Here is a 26,818-nt window from a genome sequence, read left to right on the forward strand (position 1 = left end):
GGCAGTTAGAGTCACTTTGCAAATGGGCTCTGCAGCTACTGATGCAGATGCCTTTCTGTCCTTATAACATAAGCTTAACAGAGAGTTTCTGGAGAGATCCCCATGCTACTTTTCTAAAGCCTGACTGTTAGGTTACACTTAATTGACCTAGCTGTAAGTCACTTAGATCCCTGCAGGTCCCCAAAGGCATTCAAGTGTGTGCCTTATGTGCCTGGCTTGGTCTGAGCCCTGAAACGGTGCAGGCTGGAGGAGGGAGAAGCAACATCTATTTCTGGCTTTTTATTGAATAGCTTGGACCTGTCCTCCCATTCCTTTATCTCATCCCTCTCCCTCCTGCTGCCTGGCATTGCCTGGTCAGTGTTAGACCCCACATTACTTGAGCAGAGACCATTTCATGTTCTGCCTTTTGTTACCTTGCTTAGGATTTCCATTTTCAGCTGTCACTGTATGGGAAACAAACTCTGCTGGCCACAGAGGGGAGAAATTTTAACCTGCTCTGGGCCATGCAACAGGTATTTCATCCAATTAAAAAAAATCTACCTCATCTCAATTAAAATTATGGAGGAAAAAAGGAAAAAGAGTACATCTGTGTTTCTTACATGCAGTGCAAACTGAGTTTGATCTCCTTAGGGTTTTTGTTTGCATGGTGTGGACTCACACTGAAGATGGAGTGAGAGCTTCTTGTGGTTCCATTCCCAAGAGTTTGTCCTGGTGCAGAGGTTTGTGCTGGGATTCCTTCAGGTTGCCCTTGTCAGCATGAGACCCTGGGCCACCTTCCCCTGCTCATGGCCACCGTGGCCACAGGTGCTCAGCTGAGGGCTGGGCTGTGGGATCCTCGTTCAGGCTGCTGCAGGATGGGTGGGCAGGTGTGTCCATGAGGGGATCAGCCCTGGCAGCAGCAGGAGGCTGTGTGGAGAAGCAGCACATGAGCTCCCATCCTCTGAGGCACTGAGGACACGCTCTGGAGCTCCCTTTCTGCACCCCCGGGGATTACAAACCTATTTGGAAAGTGAAGAAATGGTCTCCAAAGGTCTTGCACTTTATCTGGAAGGGCTCTGTGGAGGCTGCCACCTCCTGCCCTCCAGCCAGAGCCCAGGACCCTGGCCAGCCTGCAGGGAGAGGCAGCAGAACCCCAGGGCCTGGGAGCAGATGTGGAACCACTGAGCCGGCCCCTGGATGCATTTCCCATTTCTGCCCTTCTCACCCCAGCATCTGACACCTCCTTCAAAGCAGAAGAAATCCCATTCCCTAATAAGGTGCTGTATTAAATCATTTAAATGTTCTCATGCAGACAGACTTTTATTTTGTCTAAGCTTACAGCAGGCTAAAGCTGTGCTGTGCCTGGGGGGGTGTTGTTAGGTACCATTTGATTAATTAACAGATGAAGTTTTGGGAAAGAAAATGTAAATTTTACCCAAAGACTCTTCCAATAGTACATTGCAGAGATAATTTTCTTTCTGCTATTCCCATGATGAGGCAATGAAAAAAAAATTGGTTAGGCAATTATTATAAATTATTGTACCTTGAAAGTCACTAGAAATGCAGAATTATTTATTTATAGGGATATCTATTACATTCATCATTGTAGTTGCATCTTCAAATGAATCCTTTAGAGTAATAAAATTAATATAAAGTGTTAACTAGTGTTTCTTTCTCCTGATCTCTAATCCTGCGGGGATGGAGATCAGTGAATAATAAGGGAATTTAGTGCATGCTGCAGGGAAGGAAGGGGAGAGCTTTGGAGAAAGGATTTTTCAGTTAAGCCAAACACCACAAAAATGAAGATGTATGTGCAAATGAGCCAATGCCTGGGGTTACTCAGCTGAAAAGTAGATGGTGTCTGTGAGTGAAAGTGGCAAGCAATGGTTACCCACAAAACAGCTTTTTCTTCCTTTGCTGTGCTGTGTGAGAGATACAACTTAATCACAAAGATCCATCTCTCTTTTTTTCACCTGCACAGACAGGAGAGAGGATGTTTTCCATCCAGTACTCCATTGTGCCATAATTTCTTCCTGTCTGCAGGTCCAGGGGCTGTGTGTGGATCCAGGGGCTGTGTGTGGGTCCTGGAGTGCTCCCCACACCCCACGTGCTGTGGCAGCACCAACTGCACCCTTCAGAGGGACTCTGTGCTTTCCGTGTCATGCCTGGTTCATTTGGGCTTTCTGGTGGTGCCAGGGGGAAAGCAGACCCTGAGGTCTCAGTGCTGGAACCAGAGCTTTGCCTGGGGCTGCAAAGAAAGGCTCTGAAACCAAAATGAACCTGAATGTGCCCAAATGCCTCCTTGAATGGCACCCTGAGCCATCGACCTTGGAAAACTATATATAAAGCCAAAATGTAAATATAAATCTTGAAGATGTATCTACTTTATTGTGAAGGGTTATTGCTTCTGTTTTGTGGCCTGGTTTCTGAGCCTCTGCAAAAACCTCCTATCAGCTTTGGCAGGCCATGAATTAGGTCACTGCTTCATTGGCATCTTCCAAAATAGCTCTGAAATAAATAGCAACAGAAATATTTAAGGCAAGACAAACCACATTGGTGTTTTTGGTTGAACATGAAATGGCTTGAACATGAAATTATTAGATTAATTTTTAATAACAAGGCTGTATGAGATTACTAAAATAGTTAATGAGGCTAAAACCTCCATACTATTGTACACCACAATGTAGTTAGGATAAATTCTGTAAGAACTCAGTGGAGTTGTCTTTTCTTTTTCCACCTTTGCTTCCAGAGTTACATTGGCACATAGAGACCACAGAGTAACAGAAGCTTTTCAAGTCTTTGCTAACTTGGTCAATTAACTAGTTAGATAAAATAACTCCTAGCTGTCCAAACCTAGTTTCAAGCTAGAAAGTTTCCAGCAGTCCAATGAAATAGTGAATTTTCACTCATGTTAATAGAGCAAGAATTGTTGCAGGACTGATGCTTGACAGTGAGAAAAATGAAGTATTTATGGTCTAGTGCTTTACCTTTTTTCTGCTGAAGCTCAGCACAAGTTAAAAGACATTTCCTCAGACCTGGTTAGTGGGCAGAGTGCTGGTGATGTTCCCCAGGTGTGTGGTGACTGCAGGTGACACAGATCTGGAGGCAGGTGCACAAAGCACCTCTGGGAAGAGTTAATGGCTTCATCGTTATCACATGGCAAAGAGGAGGCATGTCCACCCTCCTCAGCCTTGGTGCTGTCTGTGCCTGTTACCTTTGATGCTTTTTCAGGGTTCAAGAAGCCAGACCCTTCATTTACTTTCCCATGTGTGTTACTACTAGAGCCTGCTGCACCTGCTGGTGGTTAGAAGGTGCCACTTGTAACCCCTGCAGCACTTCTGCAGTTCTGGTCAGAGTCACCATGGTACCTTGTGAAAACAGATGCCTCTTTGTCACTGTCTAGGAAATAAATGCTTGTGTCTCTTTGTATTTTTCAGATAATCAACCCCAATTTCATCCAAGAAGGTGAGTTGAGGACAGCTGTGCTGCAGTTGTGATTTCCTTGGTGCCACAGCAAGCTCTGCACCTAGCAGCATTTGCAGCTAAGGCAGCTCTGTGCTCTCAGCCCCCAGGCAAAGCAGGCTCCCTGCTGGCTGCTGAAGTCCCCAAACAGTGACATCCCCAAACGTGCCCTCTCACAGCCTCATGCACCTGCCAGAGCACAGGGCTGGGGGATGGATGCTCCCCTCTGCCTCCTTCTCTGAGCTGTAGACAGCTGGCTTTGACTGGAGGGCAGTTTTAAGGACACAATCCCAGGACTCCCAGCTGCTTGGGACCCAGATCCCATAGTTCATGCTATAATGTATTTGCTAGCCTTGTATGAATCTAGATATCCCCAGCTGAAGATTAAAAGTGGTGTTTGTGTGTCCCCATGTTTTTATTTTACAGTGGCCCCAGAGTTTCTTGTGCCATTAGTGGACATCACCTGCCTGCTTGGGGACACAGTGATGCTGCAGTGCAAAGTCTGTGGGAGACCCAAACCAACTATAACCTGGAAGGGACCAGACCAAAACATTCTTGACACTGACAACAGCACAGCCACTTACACCGTGTCATCCTGGTAAGGTGCTGCCTGTGGATCCCAGCATAGCTGGTCCTGGTGGTTGTGTTACCCTCAAACATGGCACCAGCCTGCCTACAAGACTCATTAGGATGCAGTTAATTAAATGTGGCATGGCATGCCAGCACATCAGTGTGGCAAGCACTGGCTGGAAAGGGTCAGGCTTTAGAGCTGGGGTGGCAGTGCTTGTTTCCCAAGCTGGTGTAGGGTGTATCCACAAAGTACTGCTGGCAGATGTCAGCTTGCTCCTGTTGACTTCCCGAGCCAGCTGCAAGCCAGAATGTTTACAAGCCATTAGTTTGGCTAGCATTGCCTGTGCTGGGGCTTCTCTGCTTGAGCTTGATGCCTTGGTCTCCTGTGGGAGTCAAGCAGACCAAATCCTCGCTAGCTTGCAATACCCCTATCACTGGGCATTTTCCCATCTTACTGGCAGTGGTGGGGTTGCAGTTTTCCTGAGCCTTTCCTCAGCTGTTCCTAAAAAAGCCCATATGTGCTCTGGGAAGGCTACATCTGGCTTGGACAGAAAGATGCTTGTCATAATGTTCCTGGCTTGGCTAGCAGAGAGGAAAACTATCTTTACAACTGGGAAGATTCAGAAAGATCTGGAGTTGAATTCAGGTCAGGTAACAGCCTGCTGCTGGATGCTCATCTGCAGCTTATATAAGAAATTTGGGCCAAGCTGCAGTGGAAATCTCCAGGAGGCAATCTTTCATTTCAACTTTTCAGCACTTCTGGCACAGGCTGAAATGCATCCAGGGAGTACAAAGTCACTGAAAGTGAAAAAAGAACAGTAAGAGAGAAGGGATTTTACATGTTCAATAAAAAAACCCCTTACATCTGATCAAGAGCTTCTTTCAGAGACCATTGGCTTGTGCAGCTGCCCCAGAGCATCCAAAATTGTCTTTAGCTATTGCTCAGTAGATCTCCTAGTGCCTTATCTTCAGCCTCTGTCTGGCTTGGGATGGGGGGATATTTCCATACAGGGTTCTGGTTTTCATCACAGCCCTCTTCCTGTTGGCTCCCCGTGCACTATCAGCACTTGCATTGTCTTGTTACTCAAATAATCTTTCCAGTGAGGACACTGCCTGCCAAGCAGAGGCCCAGCAGATCAGTGGCTCTTACAAATCCTGCTGGCATGAGTGTGTGGGTTTCAGGGAGAGGGGATATTTCTGTCCTGCTTTAAACCAGCACTGTCAGACCAGCAGAAGCTGCAGACTCCAGACAGTTATCCCAGCAACCATGTCCTTCTGCAGTACCTGACAGATTAGGCATTCAAGAGCTAGCCTAGTTTTGCCATCAAGGGAACTCATTGTTGGCTCTAAGCTGGGTCTCCAGTTACACAAGCAAAATCCTTTAATTCAGGCCAGCTCCCTCAAATTGCATATTGGAGATTGAAGTGTGCAAACAGCACTGACTGTGAACAGACATGCTGTAAATTCATGAGGCTGCACAGAGCTGTTTATTTTCTCAGATTGGCCCAAAGACTGAGCATGTCTCACAAAGTCAGTGCTGTGCTCTTTATCCCTGGCTGCTATGAGATGTCCAGTCTTCCAACTGGGGCCCTGGCAGCAGCATCAGATCAATGGCACATGCTCCAGGGGCCTGAAGCTCCCTGGAAATGTCACCCTGTGCTCTGTGACTGCTCCCTGCATCTGTGGGAAGCGCAGTTTGTGTGGTGTGTGTTGGCTTCACTGCAGAGGCACAGCAGCTCACCACCTCCCATGACAGGAAAGATCTTCATGGGTAAATCTTTCCAGATACACCAAGTCTAAGCAACCAGCTCTGGACAGGCACAGGCAATGTTTAACTCCTGGACTGCTTGCTGCTTCAGTGATCCTTCACATCTCCTCCTAGACCACAACAGACATGAGGATTTGCCTGGCAGGCAATTTGGACCAAAGGTTTGGTGAAAGGTTTCATTAACAGCCAGACCCTGACATATGAAGGGGTTGTACTTGGACATCAAATTGACAGAGGGATGTTCCTTCAAATGAGTTAACAGGACTTGTGTGCATGTCTGCTTGCAGTGAGGCAGGGCAGGAACTGTATAAAAACCATTAGCAAGTGAAGCAGTGTTTTAAAACTTGGGCTTCCTGCATCCACAGTGACTCAGGAGAGCTCACCTTGAAGATCTGCAACCTGATGCCCCAGGACAGCGGCATCTACACCTGTGTGGCCACCAATGAGCATGGAACTGCATCAACCTCTGCAACCATCAAAGTCCAAGGTAGCACATCTGACCTTAACACACGGGATTTTCCTCTGTGTGGTCCCTTGGGGGCTGGCAGCACACAGGAACAGCCCATGCAGAGGCAGCCAGATGTGGAGCTGTGCCAGGTGAATTGAGATGTTAAAGTTGTACCACCATTCCTCAGCCACAACTCCCACTGACGGCTGAAGGCTTTGCATACTCCTTGTGCTTGATTAAGTCATCTGGCCATAAACATCACATTTGGGAAATGAAAATGCACTGGCACAGGTTCAGCTCCTGCATCCTGCTCCTAGTGCTGCTTCCCAGGAGCTCAGCAAGGTCAGCCAGGGGAAGCTCAGCTCCCTTGGGCAGATGAATCCCTGGGGGAATGATGCCCCAGCTGACTACAGGAAGCTCTGGGCTTCAAAATCTCCCTGGAGTGGGAGGAACTGGGATCCAGTGACAATGATGTTCTGCCTCCCCTTCTCTTTAGGGTACAAAGGAGGTGAGAGTAAGACTTAGCCTGGGTGAAACTGTTCTTCAGGGATTCAACTTGGTGACATGTCTCCAAGCCTGAATTCTCAGCACTGTAATTAGTGACCCATCTAATTGGAATGAACATGAAATGATGAGTTGATGCTCATTGCCTCCAGCTCTGAGAAGGGATTTGTTAGCACTGGAGATGAGGTGCCAGCTGTGTTGAAGGGGATGGTCCACAGATGAATGTCTAACTAACAGTTACAGATGCAGCAATGTCACAAGCATTTAAAAGTTAATTTATTTGGTCTCACAAACCACCCTGGAGATCCAATTTCCACAATCTATCCAAGCTAGTCAGTGGCTGCACTAACTATTCCTGTGCTGAAGGGAGCCCTAAGCAAAGGACAGAAGGATTGCTGGTCATTTGTCAATCTGGTCCCAAGCACACAAAGCAGCCTACACACAGAAGAAAATCTGAATGCCTTGTTTGTGTCACCTTTGGGCATTCAGGGGTAGCTGACTCCTCACCCGGGGCTTAGTTAAGCCCCTCTACAAAGTGCAGCTGTCCTCTAGTGACCTGCTGTACCTGATACACCTGATCTTCAGAATAAAGCTCTAGCACTTACTGATGTGATGCTGGATTTGGTATTGTTTCCTCTCTCTTCCCAAGGTGTGCCAGCAGCCCCAAACCGCCCCATTGCTCAGGAGAGAAGCTGCACCTCTGTGATCCTGCGCTGGCTGCCCCCAACCAGCACAGGCAATTGCACCATTTCAGGCTACACTGTGGAGTACAGAGAAGAAGGTGAGTGTGTGAGCTGGGCTTGCTGGCTGTGACACTGAGAACAAGGTAAATTTCTTTTATGACACAACAGGTCCCAAAAGCATTCATGTCACCACTGGTGTGCCACTAATTGTAGTTTACAGATCTCAAAGTCTAAGGCAGAAAGAAGCCCTTCTATCATCCAGTCCAGCCTCTCATATATTACAGACCTTTCTATTTCCTCTGGTCCCTTACAACAAGTAAAGTGTGCTAAGCTAAAACATATCCATCACTAAGGCATCTTTTTATCATCTGCATTTTACCACCATCCTTTCTGGTGGGTGCTTCCCAGAAATGCAAAACCAAATCAGCCTCATTATTTTTTTTTATCTGGATAAAGTTGCAGATCCCTGCATACTTTTCAAGCTCAGCTCTGAAATCCATTTTTTCTTAAATCCAACCATGCATTTCCCCTGAAGAATTACATAGATATTAAATGCACTGTTTTCCCAATATGCACAGACATATGCTCTTGAAAAGGGCATTTGAAATGATTCACAATCCTTTTTGCATTCCTCCTGCAAAGGTGTGAGAGTCCCTGGCAGTAAACCTTGCCTTAGGCATATGGCCTCTGTTTTTCCCCCTTTATCCTTCAAAAAATCCTACCCCATTTTAGTAAGTGTGCAAACCTAATCACTCCATCATGTTAATGACTTCTCCTAGTGAGTATTTTATCTTGACCCTCACTGTGCCATCAGTGACTGGCATTTTTGTAAAAGAATAAAAACTCCTTTACTAAGACCAACCACCAAAAAAAAAAGACAAAAAAAAAACCCAGCAATGTTTTCAGTATTCCTCCCACTTCAAAGGCAAAACTGACTCTTGTAAAACCAGCCATGACCTTGTGAAACCTGGAAATCAGAATCTGTCCACAGGACATACAAAATAATTGGGTCATGTTAAATAACATAGGGATAAAATGCCCTGAAGTTACTAAAATAAGATAAAATTTTATGTATTCTTGAAAAAATCTCCATCTGTGACAGGGCTCTGTGTTCCAGGGGTCATTTTCTGTTCTCTGATCCTGTACAGATGAGTAAGTACTGGTCCTTTGGTTGTCACAGGTTAGGCAGTGGGGTTTGACAGGAGCAGAAACACATGAAGGAGTCACACATTTCTTTGCTGCAGTTCTGCTCACCTGCAAGCTGCCTGTGTTAAGTGTCAGAAAGCTGGTTCCCCTCCTGGAGCTGCAGCTTTCACTGTAGCCACCACATCTTCATCTGCAAAAGCATTTGGATTGCACTGATGCCCTGTCTCAGTTTTATCTCCCTTGCCCATGGTTTTGGGGTTTTTGCAGTATTTCTGCTACTGTTTCTTTCATAACAGAGCTGTCATCAAACCAGCCCTCCCCTTCTCTCTTACCACACTGCCCTGAGACATCACTTGTAGCTCACAGCCACAGCTACAGTGCTGGAGAGATCAGCTTGTCCCTGGGCTGAGCTTTTCCCATCATTATCCTGAGTCAACTGAGGGCCATTTCCTTCTTTTCTCATTTAGCCAGATGGGAAGGTGTCTGCAAGACAAAATAGCTTCTTGTGATCCATTTCTGGTTTAACAGTCTGCTGTAACACCCTTAAAACCCCTGTAGATTTTACCCTCCCATGGTACTGCCTAAGCTGGGCAGAGAAAGCCTCAGCCCTGAGCTCACACAGCGAGCGCTCCGCTCAGCTCCCCTTCTCTCCCTGTGTCCCACAGGCTCGCAGGTCTGGCAGCAGTCGGTAGCCTCAACCCTGGACACGTACCTGGTCATCGAGGACCTGTCCCCAGGCTGCCAGTACCAGTTCCGAGTGAGTGCCAGCAACCCCTGGGGGATCAGCCTGCCCAGCGAGCCCTCCGAGTTCGTGCGGCTCCCGGAGTACGGTGAGTGCGGCTGCGGGGGAAACTGAGGCACAGGGAACACACCTGGGCTCTGGAGGGTCTGTTTGGATGGGTCCTGATAAAAGCTGGGATCCTGCACCAACTAGGGATGTAAGAGAAAGCTGGGAGGTGCTCGGAGCTAGCTGCTGACCCCAGAAAGGATTTTTGTGTCTTCACCTCCATCCAGGCTCAGAGCCTGCCTCTGCCACAGAGGCTATTGCAGATTCCAAGCAGATTCCTGCTTTCTCCCCCAAACTATTTCTTGTCTTTATCTCTGCCCAGTGGGCTGCATGTCCTGGCTGGTGTTTGTCCTTGTCCTGCCTTTGCAGTGATGTTAGCAACAGCTGCAACTTCTGGTGGGCACCCCAGCTGGGGGCTGCATTTCCACAACCTAAATATCCCCCCTTGAGCAATGCAGCTGGAATGGGAATGCTGTGATGGAGGCAATTCCCAACACTCAGTGCTGCAGGAATTTGGGGCACAGCTCACTCTCAAGTGCTGTGAGCAGAGCCCACTTTTCCCATGTTTTAGCAGCCCTGGTGTGGAGATAGGTCTGTGACTGGCTTGGACAGCTGGTGCTGCAAGGAGCAGGAGCTCACACAGCAGAGCTCTACCCCCATCTCTGAGGCCCTTTTCAGCCCAAAACTGCAAGGACAGTTTTGTGTCCCCTTTATCCATACCTTCCCCTGGGGAGCTCTGGCATTTAGTGGTCCAGCACACAGGAGCTGTGCCTGAGCAGTAGGAAACTGGACTCCTAGTGGTAATGTTTCCTGTTTTAATAATAAAGTCTCACATAATTTTCAAATATGCTTTTTATAGTCCATAGCAAACTGTCTTTATACCATCTTCCATATTCTTTGTTCTCTCAGACTCTGCTGCTGATGGTGCCACTATTTCATGGAAGGAAAACTTTGACCTTGCCTATGCAGAGCTGCATGAGATTGGGAGGTAATGCTAACCCTGCTTATCATTGCAATAAAACACTCAAACAATAGCTTGAAGCTTTTTCCTTGGTGAAGAGTTTAGGTTACTTTTGTAGTTAGCTTGAAAGCTGCTGCTCTTGTCAAAGAGCATTGCATATCAGATACTGATGAAAATACTGAATAAATTATGTTTTTCAAGATAAGTTCTGATTTGAGAATTGCAGATTGGCAAACTGGTGAGCAATTAGGCAGCCAACTCTCTGGCAGTTGGTATCTTCTCTGTCATCTCTGATTTGAGGTCCTGTTTTGAAGTCATGATGATTTACTGGCTCAGGATAAGCTTAACCCCAAAGACTGAGTTTGCCAAAACACTTGGGCCTATGACTGATTTATCCTTGCTGATTGGGAGGGTGAATTGAACAGAGCCTATTAGGAGCTGTGCATGTTGTCAGCTCTTTGTCCTCTCCACAGATAACAGATAAGGGGCATGCAAATAATTCAGGTTAATGCAATTATTTCTTCAGCTCAGATGTCAGAGACAATTCTGGGGCTGAAAGGACAGGAGTCCTTCTGGTTCTGTAAAAAATTGGGATGTATTATAAGAGCTCAAGTTCATGGTTTCACTGTGTAGTTTTACTTTCAGGAATGGTACTATGGTCTGTAGGAGTTTCCTAAATGCTGATAGCTTTTTTCCTAATTTCTTACTGTGTGTCTGAAAAAATGAGACAGAATGGTAGGTCAGTGATTATTTAACATGGGTTTTCTTTCAGTTGTTTGAGAAGGTTTGGTCTCTTTAATAAAACAGCTGGAGAAGGGAGACCCACAGCTAAAATAAAAGGAGATAGAACCTGTAAAAGTGGCAGCAAATTGAACCCAGGGGAGGTTGTTAGAGGATATCAGTGTGGCTGCACAAAGCAAAGTGACACCGTTTGCTCTCAGTGTTTACTAATCCCCAAAGAATCTCTACACCCAGGGTAAGAGACAGAGGGCCTTTGTTGGAAAAGGTTATGAACAACTTGTTATATCTGATGCCTTGTGAAATATTAATATGATGAATAAAAAAAAACCACTTGGAAAATCACAGTGTTATTGTGCTAAAAACTAGGCATGATTTATTCATGAAGCCACCTCATTATTTTGTTTTCTTTATAATTTCAGGGGTCGATTCTCCATAGTAAAGAAATGTGTCCACAAAGCCACCCGGAAAGATGTTGCTGTAAAATTCATTAGTAAAAAAATGAAAAAGAAAGAGCAGGCAGCACATGAAGCAGCTTTGTTACAACACTTACAGCATCCTCAGTACATCACTATCCACGATACCTACGAGTCTCCTACTTCTTACATCTTAGTTTTGGAGCTGTAAGTACACAGAGCTGGGATTTAAGATTTGGGTAGGAATCCTATTAAAGCCAAGCATAAAGATCACCCTGAGTTCAGCAGGAACAAGATTTTATGGATCAAGATGTCAAATGAAATAGCCATTTTCTGCAGAGTTTGCACTGCCTTTTCTTTACAGGGAGTAAGATTAAGAGGAACAAATAAAACTGCTTTCTACTTGGGTGAAGCTTGGGTAATTTGTGCCACTGAAAAGTATCAGACCTACTTGGGCAGTTTTGTCCACATTTTACATTTCAGTAAAAGTGTTTCAGCTAGGTCAAAGCCTTCATCATTCTAATACCTTTTGGTGAAAAAACCTGTGTAGCAGCCATGCTTGTCCTGTAAGAAAAACAGCAACCAAACTCCAAAATGCCTTGCTATGGTATATCCAACAAAGTATATCTGGGCTATTTCATTGTTTGTTTGTACAGATAAATAAACTGGGTGGAAAACTTTTATTGGGTTAGTTTTCCCACAGAAAATATTACCAGCTGAAAATGTCAATGATTTTTTTCTCCAATTATGTAACTAGCTCTGTAAATAAATAGATGGATCCAAATAATTAAGAAGTTCTGTTTCCGAAGGGATTGTCTCTGTCTCTTGAATCCATCCTTAAGCAAATGAGTTTACTTTAAGAGTGTTGCTAAATTTGTCAAGGACTGGAGATAACAATTGAGGATTAATCATTCTACCACTTCCACGGCCTGCAGTATCTTGAGATATCAGTAAATACTCGTCAGATCTTGCATTTTATTTTCCTCCCTTTTTTAGGTCACAAAATTTTGTTTTCAGACATTAACTGTTCCTAGAGGTGCCATGTGATGTTTCATGCACAGGGTTTGGTTTGTTTGCAGGATGGATGACGGCCGTCTCTTGGATTATCTGATGAACCACGATGAGCTTATGGAGGAGAAGGTGGCCTTCTACATAAGAGACACCATGGAAGCCTTGCAGTACCTCCACAACTGCAGAGTGGCTCACTTGGACATAAAGGTAGGAACAAATGAGAATGGTGCTGTTCTGCTGTGCCCTGGAACAGAGAGTTCCCAGCTGTTCAGACAGGGAGGAGGTGCAGGCTGTACCCCATGGAGATGATCACTAAATGGACAAGCTGCTGATCAGAGAAAGGAGTTACTGACCTGCAGCACCAGGTCTCTGCCTTCAGACAAGAAATGCACCTTTTCCCTTGATTCCCTGGTTTGTCCCCAAGAGCTTTCTGGATTTAATGATGGGGAAGGAGGATGTCAGAGAGACAAGAGTGACATGTCACTAGCACCTGTCTGAAGGGAAACTATGAACAATTCTGTGGAGTTTGGTTTGGGCTCACACTCAGCCACCAACCCTCCAGGGCAGAGCTGGCTTGTGCCCGGCTGGCAGGGGCAGAGGAAAAGGAAAGCAGCACACTACATTGTGCTGGACAGCCTGAGAGGGGAACTGGGTGGGAAATACACCCAGGGAAGGGTTCAGAGAAGAACAAAGGACAGGTTGCACTGTGGAGGAGAAATTGGGGTATTCTCTAACGTCACACTCAGACTAGTACAGCTTGTACCTGCTTTTGTGAGCACACATGGCAGGAGGCACTGTACTATCCTGGATTTGGCATTGTATTCCTGTCCTCCCCAGCATCCCAGTTACCTTGGATGACAGAGAATTAGCCACTGAAATTGTGATTAAGTGTTTCAAGTTTTGTGATCTGCAACATTGATTCTGGTTGCCAGGGATATCAGATAATCTATAACACTTTGTAGACTTAAATGACAATTAAAAATAGGGAATGAGGGATAAATTTAACTTTCTTATATAGTGGAAAATCCAGCTTCAGGGAGATTTAGTCTCATCTCTCTCAGCCCCAGGCATTTCAGATGAAATGATGCTTTCATTCTTCTGTTGCTTCTACCCCTACAAAAAATTCCATTTGTACAGGACCTTATATGAGAATTAGACACAAAAGGCTAAATAATCTTGGTTTCCTTCTATGCAATTGTTTCTATTTTTTGCTCTATTTATATGACCTGTCAAAAAGTAGGTATTACTGAGGTAAGAAACTGCAAAAAATTCTCTGTATGATCATAAACAAAGAAACAAGGTGGAAAGCTAATTTTCTGTGACCTCTCTGCAGTTCCCCTGAATAAGGGATGCTAAATAAAGCACCTTCTGTTGCTAAGTGGGAAGCAGGAGATGCACTGGTAGTGACAGCAGACCTGTCCATGGATTGTATTGTCCCAGGATCCTGCTCAAGGATGTGTTGATTTTGTCAATAGAGACTGCACAAGAGAAGAGAAGTGAAGAGACTGGAACAGCCATGTAGTTAACTTTGCTTTATATGTGTGTGTATATATATATAATGAGGCAGAAGTAAAATATGCATGAGGAAAAGGGAGAGAAAAAAACATCTAGATGGGTGCAAGAAGTAAATTCAGAATCATCTCAGAGCCAACAAAGAAAGGATAATCCATGTTAAGTCCCCAGAAGAGTGTGTAAGGCAATGCTCAGTATCTCTCACTGAGAAAGGGACCTTAAATACTGAGAGCTGCTAAAACAGAGAGAAAACCAACTGGGATTAAATGTAATTTTACTGTCTTGGAAATCATTACTGTGTCCTGGTGTATGTATGGGAACTCCATGTCAATTGACAGCAACAGTAATGGCACACACCAGTCCCTCCCAGGGTAGTGGGTGCAAAATTGAACATTTACTTCATGAAGAACATTTCTGCTGCAAGTTATGCACACTTACTTAGCCAGCTGTCAGCTGAACAAATGGAATCTAAATAAACTGATCAGATATATATATGTCTTATTAAAATTTAAAAATCCATCAGTGCTCTTAATCTGCAGAGATTGTTTGGGAATATAAACTGTAAGTATTTGGGACAAAGTGCAAAATCCCAGTGTGTTGCCCTAGTGCAAAAGAGGATCTTGTCCTTGCAACTGCAGCATTGATCTGAATTTAGAGCCAACAGCAGCTGAGCTGGTTCCTTATCATTCACTCTCCTGATCTCTCCCTTGCACATGTGATTACATGCAAGTTTTGATTAACTGTTAAGCCTACATGAATCCTACACATTTTATTTGCCAAAACAGAGTTATGATTAAGTTTATTTCATTGTCTTTTCAACAGCCAGAAAATCTGCTCATCGATTTGAGAATCCCAGTGCCTCGAGTCAAGATCATTGATTTGGAAGATGCAGTTCAGATCACAGGTCATTACCATGTCCACCACCTCCTTGGAAACCCGGAGTTCGCAGCCCCTGAAGTTATCCAAGGCCTTCCAGTCTCCCTGAGCACGGATATCTGGAGCATTGGGGTCCTCACCTACGTCATGTTAAGCGGTGTCTCTCCGTTCCTGGATGAAAGCAAAGAGGAGACTTGCATCAATGTGTGTAGAGTAGATTTCAGCTTCCCACACGAGTACTTCTCCGATGTGAGCCACGCCGCCAGGGATTTCATCAACGTTATCCTGCAGGAAGACTTCAGGAGAAGGCCGACAGCAGCCACTTGTTTACAGCATCCGTGGCTGCAGCCGCACAATGGCAGCTATTCCAAGATCCCACTGGACACCTCCCGCCTGGCGTCCTTCATCGAGCGCCGCCGGCACCAGTACGACGTGCTCCCGGTGCCCAGCGTCAAGAGCTTCCTGCTGAGCAGGATGAGCCCGGGCACGTAGTGCCTCCATCCACGGCCCCTGCGCTGCTGCTCCTGAGCCTGGGCCGGGAGCGCCGCCGGCAGCGCACGGATCCCTCTGTACATATCCCATATCAATGCCTGCCTTTCACCAGCTGCAGGGTGGGAATCACTGCAGACGTGGCAATGGCACCAAGGCCAAGGGGGTGACAGCAGCAGGGACACGCTCCCTCTCTTGGGGCACGTGAGGGACGCATCCACTGCCAAAAAAGGACTGCAGGAAGCAAACACCAACTGGGAATGAGAGCCAAAATTGCAGTTGCCTTAATCTTTGTGAGGCAGCCTTATAAGAAATCCTCTTGATCTTGCTGAACTGAATTCAAAATGTACAAAAGACTAGAAGTAGGATAGTGGGAGGGAGTGAGACCAGGCTGACCTTAGCACGTACTGCAGAACTGGACCGGTCAGTTTTTGCTGAAATAATTGCAAGCCTGCTCCAGGTTATCAGTCAGACTTCTCATGCCCCATCTGCCCATGTCTGCCATGATTTCAGTGGGGACCTTGCCTGCATAGGACATGCAGGATCAGGCTCCAGTCACTGCTGGATCAGCTCCCATGGTGGCATGGCTTAGGAACACTCGTGTTGCGTGGTAGTGCTCAGACCAAAATCCTCCATGAAGCCCCTCCTTGGGCTTTCTGCCGTGTGAAGTCAACGTGCAGCACCTTTCAGAGCTATGATTAAGGCAATGAATTCACTGGAGCATACAGCTGGTTCTGATCAAGCACAATGGGACTATGGTGGGTTTTTTAAAAGCATTTTATACACATTGTACAGAAATCTTTTGCAAAACCTGTGCATTGAGAAAAGGCAGAGTCCAATTTTTGCAGTATCTGTAAACTAGATGACGATGGTGATGAAGACAATTTTTTCTATCACAGGTTTTCAATATACATATATTGTATCATAGATATAAATATATATAAATATAAAGGATCCTGTTCCATTTCTAGCTTCAGAATTGCTTGGCCCAAAGTCCATCTAAGCCTTTCAGAGTGCAGTAGGAGTGGTGAGTTCATTCTTGTGCTTACAGCTTGAAAATCGTTTTCAGTGTTTAAAGCATGTCATTTGTTTCATTTCCAAACTTGTAAATATCTCTCAGCCACCATTAACACCTCATAACCAAAGCATTCATGAGGATATTTTTATGTCCAAAGCCTAATTTGTAATAAAAAAATAATATTCACAATTAAAACATTTCTCTCTTGCAAGCCAAGTTGCAACATCATCATATTGATGTTACAGTGACAGAGCCAGCCTTAAGTATAACCAACATAGGGAGTCTGCAGTGACAAATCAGCAGTTTGTAGGTTGGCCAAATCTTCCTTTCTAGAAGTGGGACTGGAAGGGGAAACCATCTGAGGCTTCCCCATCCTACTGCCACACCACAAAGCTCTACAGCCTTGTGGGGTTACAGTCAAAGAGATTTTTCCCCCTGGCATGTGGGGACTTTGTCTCGGTGCTGAGTACCATTTGTGTGTCTGTAATGGGAAATGGCAGTTGTTACCAAAGGTTTTCCTAAGGAAAAGGGCTTGATCTGACCACGTGTGCTCATACAGACTCTCTAGCAAGGGAGAGAGTCAAATCTCATTGACCATCTGAGTAACTGCACTGTGAGCCTGCAGGAGCAAGCGCTGTCTCTGCCAGTGGGGGGTGGAGATACCCTGCAAGTACTGTTAAATTCTCAGGGCTCTGACAGCCCTTTTTTGATCCACCTCCAAGCTCCCTTTCACAGCAGGGAGGAGACCTGGCCCTTCTCTTTGTGCTTGCTCTGTCACTACACCAGAGTGGTCAGTATTTTGTTAGTGGAGAAGAGGCACAGCAAGAACCCTCAGTGCTCGACACTGAGTGTGTGCAACAAAGAACAGCCCTTGAGGTGGGGAAGCCACAGGCAGAAAGGTGAGCCCAGGTGCCTCAGCAGAGTCAGCAGCAGTTCTGTGAGAGATCTGATACAGGGAGGGAGTGTGGAAAGGTTTGAAAGAGACAAGTGTTCACAGAAGGGTAAGCTTTTTGAAAATCATCCAGAACCTATCTCAGTTCCTCTCTAGAGCAGCACCTGATTTTCTAAGCAATCCAGCAGCACCTCTTAAGTAAAGACCAGACTCTCATCCTGAGCAACAGTGCAAAGTATGCAATTTCTTAGCAACTGAATACAGACAGCAGTCAAGGGGGTCTCCAATTACCACCAGCCTCAGGTACTTTCTCACTACAGGACTGTCTGTAATTCTTCCTATTTGTTAAAGCTGGCTCTTTGTGCTGTGATTGTGCTGCCCTTAAAAAAATGTTTGTGGAAGTGTGGTCTGTAAAACGCACAGTTTTTATTATGCCCATGGGTACAGTTTGAACCACAGGCTTTCTGCTTGGCATTAATACAAACAAATTCTCGTGTATCACATGAAATTTGGAGTTATTTAGCATTTTGTTTTCCTACATCCTGCATTCATATGTCAAACTACAACAGCAGACCCTTTGAATGCACAGGGGGAAAAAGCTGGACTGTTTAAGGTAATATTTAAGCCTCTCATTGCTATCAAATAACAGAAAAGAAAACCCAAAAGGCTGAAAGAGAGATGATATATGATTAGGAAATGGTGCTCAAATTCAAAAAAGACTCCTTGTTGAGAGAGCCGGAGGTGCTGAATTCTGATGATGTTGAATGTTCTGGAGTTACTTTCTTTTGTGGTTTTGCTTTTTCCATATTCATGTTAGAACACCTCTTCCTGGACACCATTCTTCTTACAGCCTATTCAGGAATACTTGAACCATTAAAACTTCCATAAAACATTTGTGATTACCAGCCCTTCTTGCTTTTGCCTGAATAATACCAATTTGACATGTAATATTGCCATTTGATAAATGCAGAGAACTATCCTGACTTTGCTCTTTCAAAGTATTTTTCAGCCAACCTGTGGTGCCTCTGCAGATACAACAGGTCCTGTAACTCTGTTGAAAACTGTAACTCCATTGCAAAGAGATTACAGAAGCTGAGTAAGTAGGCCTGGAGTGCCCCTGCTGAGTGAGAAGCCCCACAGCCAACCCCCTGTGTAGCATTCTCCAGTGACTGGGTTTTTTGGTGCATGAAATACTGTCTGTAACAAGCACAGTTTCTCAGCGAAGCTCCCCAGAGAATATCTGACCCCAAGGGGAAGATTTCCACCTGCAGCTGTGTACCACTCAGGGTGCTCCCAAGATGGCTTGAAAGTGTGGTGGTAGCTGCACCCTTTAGCTTCTCCAGCAGTCTCCAACCATCCAGGATGAGCAGCAGGAATGCTGACAGCAGTGCACCACAAGCTCTGTGTGGAGTGGCACTGTGCACACAGCCACTGCCATCAGACACCTCCACAGTGCTCTTACCCTGCTCTGACAGCAGTGTGGCTCACAGTGTCCCCAGGTGCTGGGTGACACTGGGGCAGCAGCAATGGTGCTGGTGACACCACAGAGCCCAGAGGACATGGCGACATGGGGGGCTCCTTATTTAAGATGGCTTCTTTTAATGAGTGTGCAATGAGCAATTAACTCACCTCCCTCTCTGCTGCACTTGGAGGAATTCTGCTGGCCACTGTAAACTGCCAGCCCCCATCAGGTGTGGCTGCCCCGGGGGAGGCCCCAGGTACCCCCAGGCTGCCAAGCCCCCGTGCATGGCACTGCTGGGGTGACACACAGCCAGCCCAGGGCTGTAACTTCAGTATTTCAAAGCATTCCAGGCTTTAAAATTTATAATATGTCTCTCTCTTCTCAGTGATGCCAACAAGTTTCATTTAAGTCTTACTGCCTTTTCTGTTTGAAAGACTATGGATTGGGTTTTTTCAGTGACATGTATCTTTTTACTTCTAAGTTAATGCTGAGACAAAGTCTGTGCCCTCAACTGACCCTGAGGCTGTGGCTTCAGTGGAGTTCATTGGCATTTCTGACAATGCATTAGGCCTGTGCTACAGATACTGTGCATAAAGGCTTAATGCAGAACCACACATTATAACCTGACTATATATAGCCCTATTTTAATGCCCTTGCCATGAGGGGACTGTGTCAAATAACCTAGGATAATATAAATTTCAGAGACAGATGTAAAGGCTTCTCTGTGCACATAAAGGTCTAGCAGAAAATTTACATGCACAGGGGCTCACCACCTTGTTTTGTTCTTTCTTTCCCAGCAGAGTTGGATTCTCCTCTAACACAGGGCTTGGGGGTTTTTTTTGAGCTCATTCACTCATGTCCCATCAGAAAATGGTGCTTTCCCAAGGAAACAAAGTCAAATCCCATTTTACTAGGCTGACTGCACACTGCCATCAAGTGATGTACTCTCGTTCTGGGATCTGTGTAGTGCTGAGTGTTTCCATAGCGTCAGGATGCTGAATGTTTGCTGTAACTGTAGTCTTTATTATGGAGCTAGTGAAAACCAACATCTTCTCTACTCAAGCCATATTTCACCTTCATGTCCAACTTCTGATGCTGGTGCTTTTACTTCTCTTTCTACCAAACTGTTCAACACTGCTCTGCCACTGAGGTCAATTTGCTGATAACTTTTGGAAAGCAAATGCAATAGCAAGTGCAAAAAAAAAAAAAAAATCAATCTCAGACTTATTCACCGAGATAAGAGCAAACAGTTGGAACGTATTGATGCTTTTCAATCCTAGCAACAATATACTGAAGGAGGAAAAAAGAAACAGTATTGCTAACAGCTCAGCATTTTCAAGGTGCAAAGTAATTCCACAGCCTTAATTATTTCAGTGTATTGCTGGTCTGCCTTAAATGTATCTTCAGTTTTATTGCGGATTTCATTTTGTATGCACACAATGTCGGTTTGTAAAGGCAGGTTTGTAAATATTTCCTTTGTAAGTCTAATCACTCATGTGTACTGTTGTGAGGTGACTACTTGCTGTCCCATGTTGTTGTTACTATTCTGCAGTATATATATGATCATCTACAGATGTAGCTTCAACCTGTACATCTCCTGTCCTTGCATTCCCATAAATAGAGTATACTCAAGACTCCGTTTCTGGGCTTTTTTGATTAAATAAAATTATTCAGAGAAGACCGGGTCAATCTTATTTCACACATTTTTCTGAGCGAGGCCTTGCAGACTCGGGGCTGGCTGAGGGCATTATTCAGCTGTTTTCGGGGGGATCTCTCAGGGACCCAGCCCAAGGGACTGTCACCCTGGCTGCATCCACCGAGCGGCCTTTGGGAACCACCCGGGGAGCCAGCACGGCGAGAAACCCTCGGGTCACACCAAACCCTCTGCACCGGGGGCTTCTGCTTCCCGGGGAATGGGGTGACGAGAGAACGGGGGATCTTGGAGGGACACCGGGCCTCAGGGAGCAGGGCCGGGATGCCGCAGGGGCTGCCGCCTCAGGGAGGGGATCCGGGACGGCCACAGGGACCCCGGGGTGGCGGAGCCGGGGTTCCCGCCGCCTCGGGGAGGGGACACGGGACGGGAACAGGGACTCCGGGATGGCTCAGGGGCTGCCGCCTCAGGGAGGGGACGAGGCACAGGGACCCGGGATGGCGGAGCTGGGGTTCCCGCCGTAGGGAGGGGATCCGGGACGGCCACAGGGACTCCGGGGTGGCGGAGCTGTGGTTCCCGCCACAGGGAGAGGATGAGGTACAGGCCACACCACCGTCTCCCGTGTGTCACACGGTGTGCCCGCCCCGCGCCCCTCCCGCTCCGCATCATCTCCGTGCGCCGGGCCCGGCGATGGCGGCGGGGCCCGCGGGGGCCGTGGCGGCGGCGCTGAGCGGGGTGGGCGCGCTGCGCTTCGGGCACTTCGTGCTGAAGAGCGGCCGCTCCTCGCCCGTGTACATCGACCTGCGCGGCCTCGTGTCCCACCCGCGGCTCCTGCGGCAGGTGCGGCCCGGGGAGCCCCGGACCCGCCCGGGCCCCGCGTGTGCTCGGGGTGGCGGCTCCCTCACGGCCCGGGGGCAGCGGGATCGGCAGCGCTGCCGCGGCTCCCGCACGGTCGGCTCTCGGGTCGTGTCAGCAGAGGGGTGTTCACTGATTTAGTCACGTTCGCTCCAGCCTGGCTCTTAAGAAGCGTTTGGTTTTCCTTTCCAGGTTGCAGGACTCCTTTTCCAGGCAGCCCAGGATGCGGGGCTGCAGTACGACTGTGTGTGCGGCGTTCCGTACACGGCGCTGCCGCTCGCCACCATCATCTGCTCGGAAAATCAGGTGCCCATGCTCATACGGAGGAAGGAGGCAAAAGACTACGGTAAAGCCTTCAAATCAAGAGTTTGTAATTTACCGTGTTTGGGAAATGACTTTATGTAATTTGTGGTTCTTTTGTAAGGCACAGCATCTCCCAGTTTAAGGTTACCATTGCAATTTAAGGAGGCCCTTTGCCCCCTAAAGCAAACTTCCCACAGCATTCCAGCCTGATCAGCCTCTCCCAGCTGGTTGCTGTTTAGCCTGCAGCTTTAGTCCTGCTGTAGGAGATTTGGAGACTCTTGAAGGGTGTTTTCTGATTCTTTGTTTTGTTTGTGAGAGTTGGTTTGTTTTCTTTAGCAATGTATTTTTCTTTTTTTTCCTTGTTACCCTTGCTATGGTTCTGGGTTAGTGGCCTCATCCAGAAATGAGGATTTATAACTCAGATTCTCCAGCTGAGACAAAAGCCACATTTCACTCTCAAACAGAGCTTTTTGCATATTAACACCAAAAAGAACCTTTCTAGTCTCTTCTTCATTTATTTCTCAAACCCCTTTTTCTTTCCTTATGCTGTGGTCCTGTAGTCAGTGAGCCAGGTGAGCAGCAGTCCCTTTTCTACTCAATGAACCATTTATTTGATTGTGATAAAGGATGTGGGAGAGCAGATTGAAGCATTGACCTGCCATATAACTGGATTTCTATGCATCCTCTTCCAACAGTGTGTAATTAGAAAGTGCACTTATCAAAGCTAAAAGCTGCTCCTGTGTCAGGCAGTGGGACAGCCATGGAAACGTTTGCTGTTCCTTCCTGTGAAGCACAAGCCAGTTGTGACAGCGATTAACTGCTCCTGGGAAAGCCAGGCATCCCTTTGTCGCTGCCCCCAGGAGGCCTTTCATGGGTGTGTGCCTGTTGTTAGTTAGGACAAAGGCACTTGAGGCTTTACTCCTTCTAGTTGTTCTAACAGGCATATCAAGCACTCAGTGCTGCCTGTGGAAAACGGGACATGCTGAAGAGTGCCAATAACTTGGCTGCCTTAAAGATGTTTTAAATAACAAGAGAATAACTTTGTAAGTCTAAGCTTTCAAGTCATGACAATACTAAACTTCTGTCATCTTATTGAAACATTGGAATTTATGCTGTTAACAGTGTATCAGTTTTTTTATGGAATATAACTACTGGAAACATAAAAGTAGTATTTTATCAGCTTGGAGAAGTAACAGTCTTTATGAACTGAATTACAGATCAGTGAGTGAGCTGTGGTAAGAACTGTGATAAGTGGTATCATCTAATAAAGTTTTGATTCTACTAAGGTTTTCTTGGGTTGTCCAACCTTTCCTAATTTGGTGGAGTGTTTGGTTTTTATTTTTCAGGTACTAAGCGGATGGTAGAAGGCACCATTAATCCAGGAGAGACGTGTCTGATCATTGAGGATGTGGTGACAAGTGGATCCAGTGTACTGGAAACTGCAGAAGCTCTCCAGAAAGAAGGATTGAAAGTCACAGATGCCGTAGTGCTGTTGGACAGGGAGCAGGGTGGGAAGGCCAGGCTAGAGGAACACGGAATTCGCCTGCACTCTGTGTGCACCCTGTCTGGGGTGCTGGAGGTTCTCCAGCAGCAGGGAGAAGTGGCTGCTGAGGTGGTTGAAAAGGTGAAGAAATTCATAGAGGGAAATGTGTTTGAGGCTCAGAATGGTGCTGCTCCTGGGAAGAGGCTCTGCAAGGAGCTGAGCTTCAGCGCTCGTGCCCAGCTGCCAGGGGTGCATCCTATTGCAGCCAGGCTTCTCATGCTCATGGAAAAGAAGCAAACCAACCTGTGCCTTTCTGCTGATGTCACCAGCCCCAAGGAGCTGCTGGAGCTAGCTGCCACCCTGGGCCCCAGCATCTGCATCCTGAAGACTCATATAGACATCCTGAATGATTTCACCCAGGAGGTAGTAAAGGAGTTGAGAGCGCTCGCAGATCAACATGAATTCTTGATTTTTGAAGACAGGAAATTTGCAGATATTGGAAACACAGTGAAACACCAGTATGAAGGTGATTATCATCAAGCTGGATTTACTATAACTTTGCCTCAGGTGTGTGTAATTTCATTACTGGTACAGGTTGCCAGGAGAGAGCGTGGAATCTTCAACCTTGGGAAATACTCAAGGGGATAAGACCCTGAGCAATCTGACCTAGCATTGAAGTTAACCCTGCTGAGAGGGCATGGCCTCCTGAGGTCCCTTCCAACCTCAACTTTTTTATGAATCTGTGGCTGTGCTTAGTAAGTACTTCTGAGTTATGTGCCATGAGAAACTGCTGCCTGCTGTTACTGTACTGCTTGTGTGCCCAGCATGGCTTTCTTTTGATACTCCATCTGCAGCTGTAGAACTGCTGTTCTTTTTCCTGATCCTTATGATCTGCGTGCTATCAGGGAAGATAAAGATAGCACCTGTGACAGCAGATTTCTGGGCTACCATAAAGTCTCAGTAAATATTAAAGGTGAGACACTAAGCAGTGTTAGTGAAAAGCAAACTCAGAGATTACGCTCGGCGGTTAGGCAGCTGTCAGAACGGTCTGGTGAGACTGAACTTGTAACACTCAAGCTTCACCAGTAAAACTGTCTTTTAAAAATGTCAGTGATAAGGTGTGCAGCTGTTTCTGTCTAACTTGTCTCCCTGTTTAGCAATTTCTGATGCCTCTTCCTGCCCGTGCTCTCTCTCAGGTGGCGCGTTCAGGATCGCGTCCTGGGCAGACATCGTCAATGCCCACGTGGTTCCAGGCTCGGGGGTTGTGAAAGGCCTGAAGGAAGTGGGTCTGCCCCTCCAGCGTGGCTGTCTCCTGGTGGCAGAGATGAGTTCCCAAGGCTCCCTTGCAACGGGTGAATACACAAAAGCTGCAGTAAGTGGGCAGTCTTGTGTCGGGTTAAAAGCTTGTAAAGTGTCACAGGGAGGTTTTATGTGTTTCTAATATTTGCACTTCCAAAAGTCCCTCCAGCTCTTAACTATTGCAGGTGTTTGTTTTTTCCTTGGAGACTCAGGAACATGACTGTGTGGTGTTTAAAGGTTGCAGCTGTAGGTCAGTGATGTGAGGTGGTCAGAGTTCACACTGGGAATTTCGTACACATTGCATTTTCTATTAGTACTCTCCCCTTAGTTTTTTTCATTTCTTTCTTTAAGCAGTGCATTTCTAATTATTTTAAATCCATTTGCAATATTATTTAGAACATAGAAAGAAACATAATATTCACTTTACATTGGAAAAGCAAGTGACTTTACATTGGAAAAGCAAGAGGTGTTTCATACCCCTGCTTCACACAGCTTGAAGTGTCAGAGGGTGGATGAGAAACAGATTGCTAGGCCAGCTGAGTTTTAAGTATATCATTTTTAATTGTTCACTGATCTTTTTCAGGTACAGATGGCTGAAGACAACTCAGATTTCGTTTTTGGATTCATATGTGGATCTAGAGTTAGTAATAAACCAGAATTTCTTCACTTAACCCCGGGAGTGCAGCTGCAAACTGGAGGTAACTTTTTCTGAAATACTTTTAGATTATTATTTTTATTTCTGAAATATCACTTCTGTTTGTAAGTACAGAAGTGGTCTAGTCTCCAGTGAAAAAGTAGCTTTTGAAGAGTGTTTGGAATGCTGGTTCTCAGCTGGGAGGAGAGGAGTCTGCTTCCCACTAAGGGCTGTCTCCCATATTTCTGGATATGCTGATCCCTTTCATGGGAGCTCTGGAAGGCAGTGAGCAGGCTATACAACCTTTTTTTCTTGTTTTGAGGTCTGTGCATACCATAAAGCACATTCCTGAAAACATGTAAAATGTCTTCAGATAGGTGTTAGATCAGATGTAAAACTATTCAGTAGTAGTAAAAAAAACATGCAACAAATAGAGAAGTCCAGCTGAAACACTTGCTATTGATATAGATGCAGTATCAGTGAGTAGAAAGGCTTGTGCTGACTGAAAATGTTATCATTGAAGCAGATAGAGAAGATATGTTTCTCTGCAATACTTTATTTTTATGAGACCTAAACTGAAATCAGAAGCTTTTACATTAATGTTTGGGGGTTTTGCCTGCTTTAAGAAGGCTGAGGATTATTTTAGTAATCCTGATTGGTGGTTCTTTGAGTAACTGTTCCATCTATAATGACTGGTAAACCATGAGAAAGGAGGGTGCTGGCTGTCAAATTTGCTCTGTGTTTTTTGGCTGGCCATGCAATTTCTGGTTCTGTTTGTGGATTGTTAGGGTGAGAGCTGGGATGGGGGACCTGTTTTGTGTTCCAGCACCTCCCTGGAGGTTTTTAGCACATGCAGTTTTGTACAAACAAAAAGAAATGGTGTCTGTATTTCAGGTGACAACCTTGGACAGAGGTACCTGAGCCCCAAGGAGGTAATTGGTGAAAAAGGCTCAGATGTCATTATTGTGGGACGGGGCATCCTGGCAGCCTCAGACCGTGCCCAGGAAGCAGAGAAGTTCAGGAAGGCAGCGTGGGAGAGCTACCTGAGCAGGCTGGCTGCTCCTGCAGAGGATTGAAACCACAAAGCCACACACTGCCCTAGCCAGTGAGCAAAGCTGATGGAGCTGCAGCCCTCATGAGGGGTCCAGTTAAATACGTGGACACTTCAGCCTGTAGAAAACTGCCCTTTTGGAGAAAAATCTATTGCAGAGTTGTTTTAATTGTACACACAGAGGTCAAATTGTACTTGCCATTGTTGTTTTTTGATATTTGAATGTAAGAACCCAGAACTTCATGCCAAATTTTTAGCCTTAGTGGGATTTCTTGTTTGAAAAACATTGCACAAAACACTCCAAGGGTATTTTTGGCTGTTGCTGCCTTCGTCTCTTTTCCCCACCTCAAATTCTTTCTGGCTGTGGAAATTATATTTTGTTATGTTCTTAATAAACTGCATCTGCACACTGGATGTGCTGCCCCACCTTCATAGGTTTATTCAGCTCTCCTGTTTCCAAGGAGCAAGTGCAGGTTTTAATGCCACATTGAAATAGAATTATGTTTAATAAATATTTTTGCTACCATTTTCATTTTCACTGACTCTATATGTCTTTGTTCTGTGGCAGAAATATAATAAAAAGTCATTCTGGTGTGTCTGTGACTGCAGGAATTGCTCATGATTCTGTTTACAGAATTTGTCAGAGCAGTTAGTTGTGTGCTTAATTACAGTGCAGCTGTTGATTAAATGAAATAAAAATACACTTTATTAGACTTCTTGTGACAATAGCTGTTAATACTTGCAGGCTTTACTTTCCACTGTACATAGTAAATAATAAGAAATAGAAATACCTTACATGATTAGTTTAGAGTAAAGTGTA

The 26,818-nt window shown here is 45.8% G+C and overlaps 2 protein-coding genes across 10 annotated transcripts in view; both read left to right on the plus strand.

Annotated features, from left to right (window-relative positions):
* KALRN (kalirin RhoGEF kinase) overlaps nucleotides 1-20,400 on the plus strand; it is a 464,736-nt gene extending 444,336 nt beyond the window's left edge. For 7 of the 9 annotated variants that reach the window (XM_064717929.1, XM_064717928.1, XM_064717932.1 and 4 more), the window contains 9 exons: nucleotides 3,417-3,444; nucleotides 3,868-4,039; nucleotides 6,145-6,266; nucleotides 7,381-7,512; nucleotides 9,226-9,390; nucleotides 10,257-10,335; nucleotides 11,469-11,669; nucleotides 12,542-12,680; nucleotides 14,808-16,307. In XM_064717929.1, coding sequence (XP_064573999.1) covers nucleotides 3,417-3,444; nucleotides 3,868-4,039; nucleotides 6,145-6,266; nucleotides 7,381-7,512; nucleotides 9,226-9,390; nucleotides 10,257-10,335; nucleotides 11,469-11,669; nucleotides 12,542-12,680; nucleotides 14,808-15,353 — 1,584 coding nt within the window. In that variant the 3' untranslated portion in view covers nucleotides 15,354-16,307. The other 2 variants (XR_010440958.1, XM_064717938.1) reach the window with 2 other exon arrangements.
* A 642-nt stretch (nucleotides 20,401-21,042) lies between these two features.
* UMPS (uridine monophosphate synthetase) lies at nucleotides 21,043-26,594 on the plus strand. Its single transcript, XM_064718773.1, has 6 exons — nucleotides 21,043-21,213; nucleotides 21,421-21,574; nucleotides 22,878-23,540; nucleotides 24,211-24,386; nucleotides 24,897-25,011; nucleotides 25,842-26,594. Exons 1-6 carry the CDS (start codon nucleotides 21,064-21,066, stop codon nucleotides 26,021-26,023), a joined length of 1,440 nt encoding a protein of 479 aa, XP_064574843.1. The 5' UTR covers nucleotides 21,043-21,063; the 3' UTR covers nucleotides 26,024-26,594.
* The last annotated feature ends 224 nt before the right edge of the window (nucleotides 26,595-26,818 follow it).

This window comes from Zonotrichia leucophrys, chromosome 7, assembly GCF_028769735.1.
Source record: "Zonotrichia leucophrys gambelii isolate GWCS_2022_RI chromosome 7, RI_Zleu_2.0, whole genome shotgun sequence".
Lineage (NCBI taxonomy): Eukaryota > Metazoa > Chordata > Aves > Passeriformes > Passerellidae > Zonotrichia > Zonotrichia leucophrys.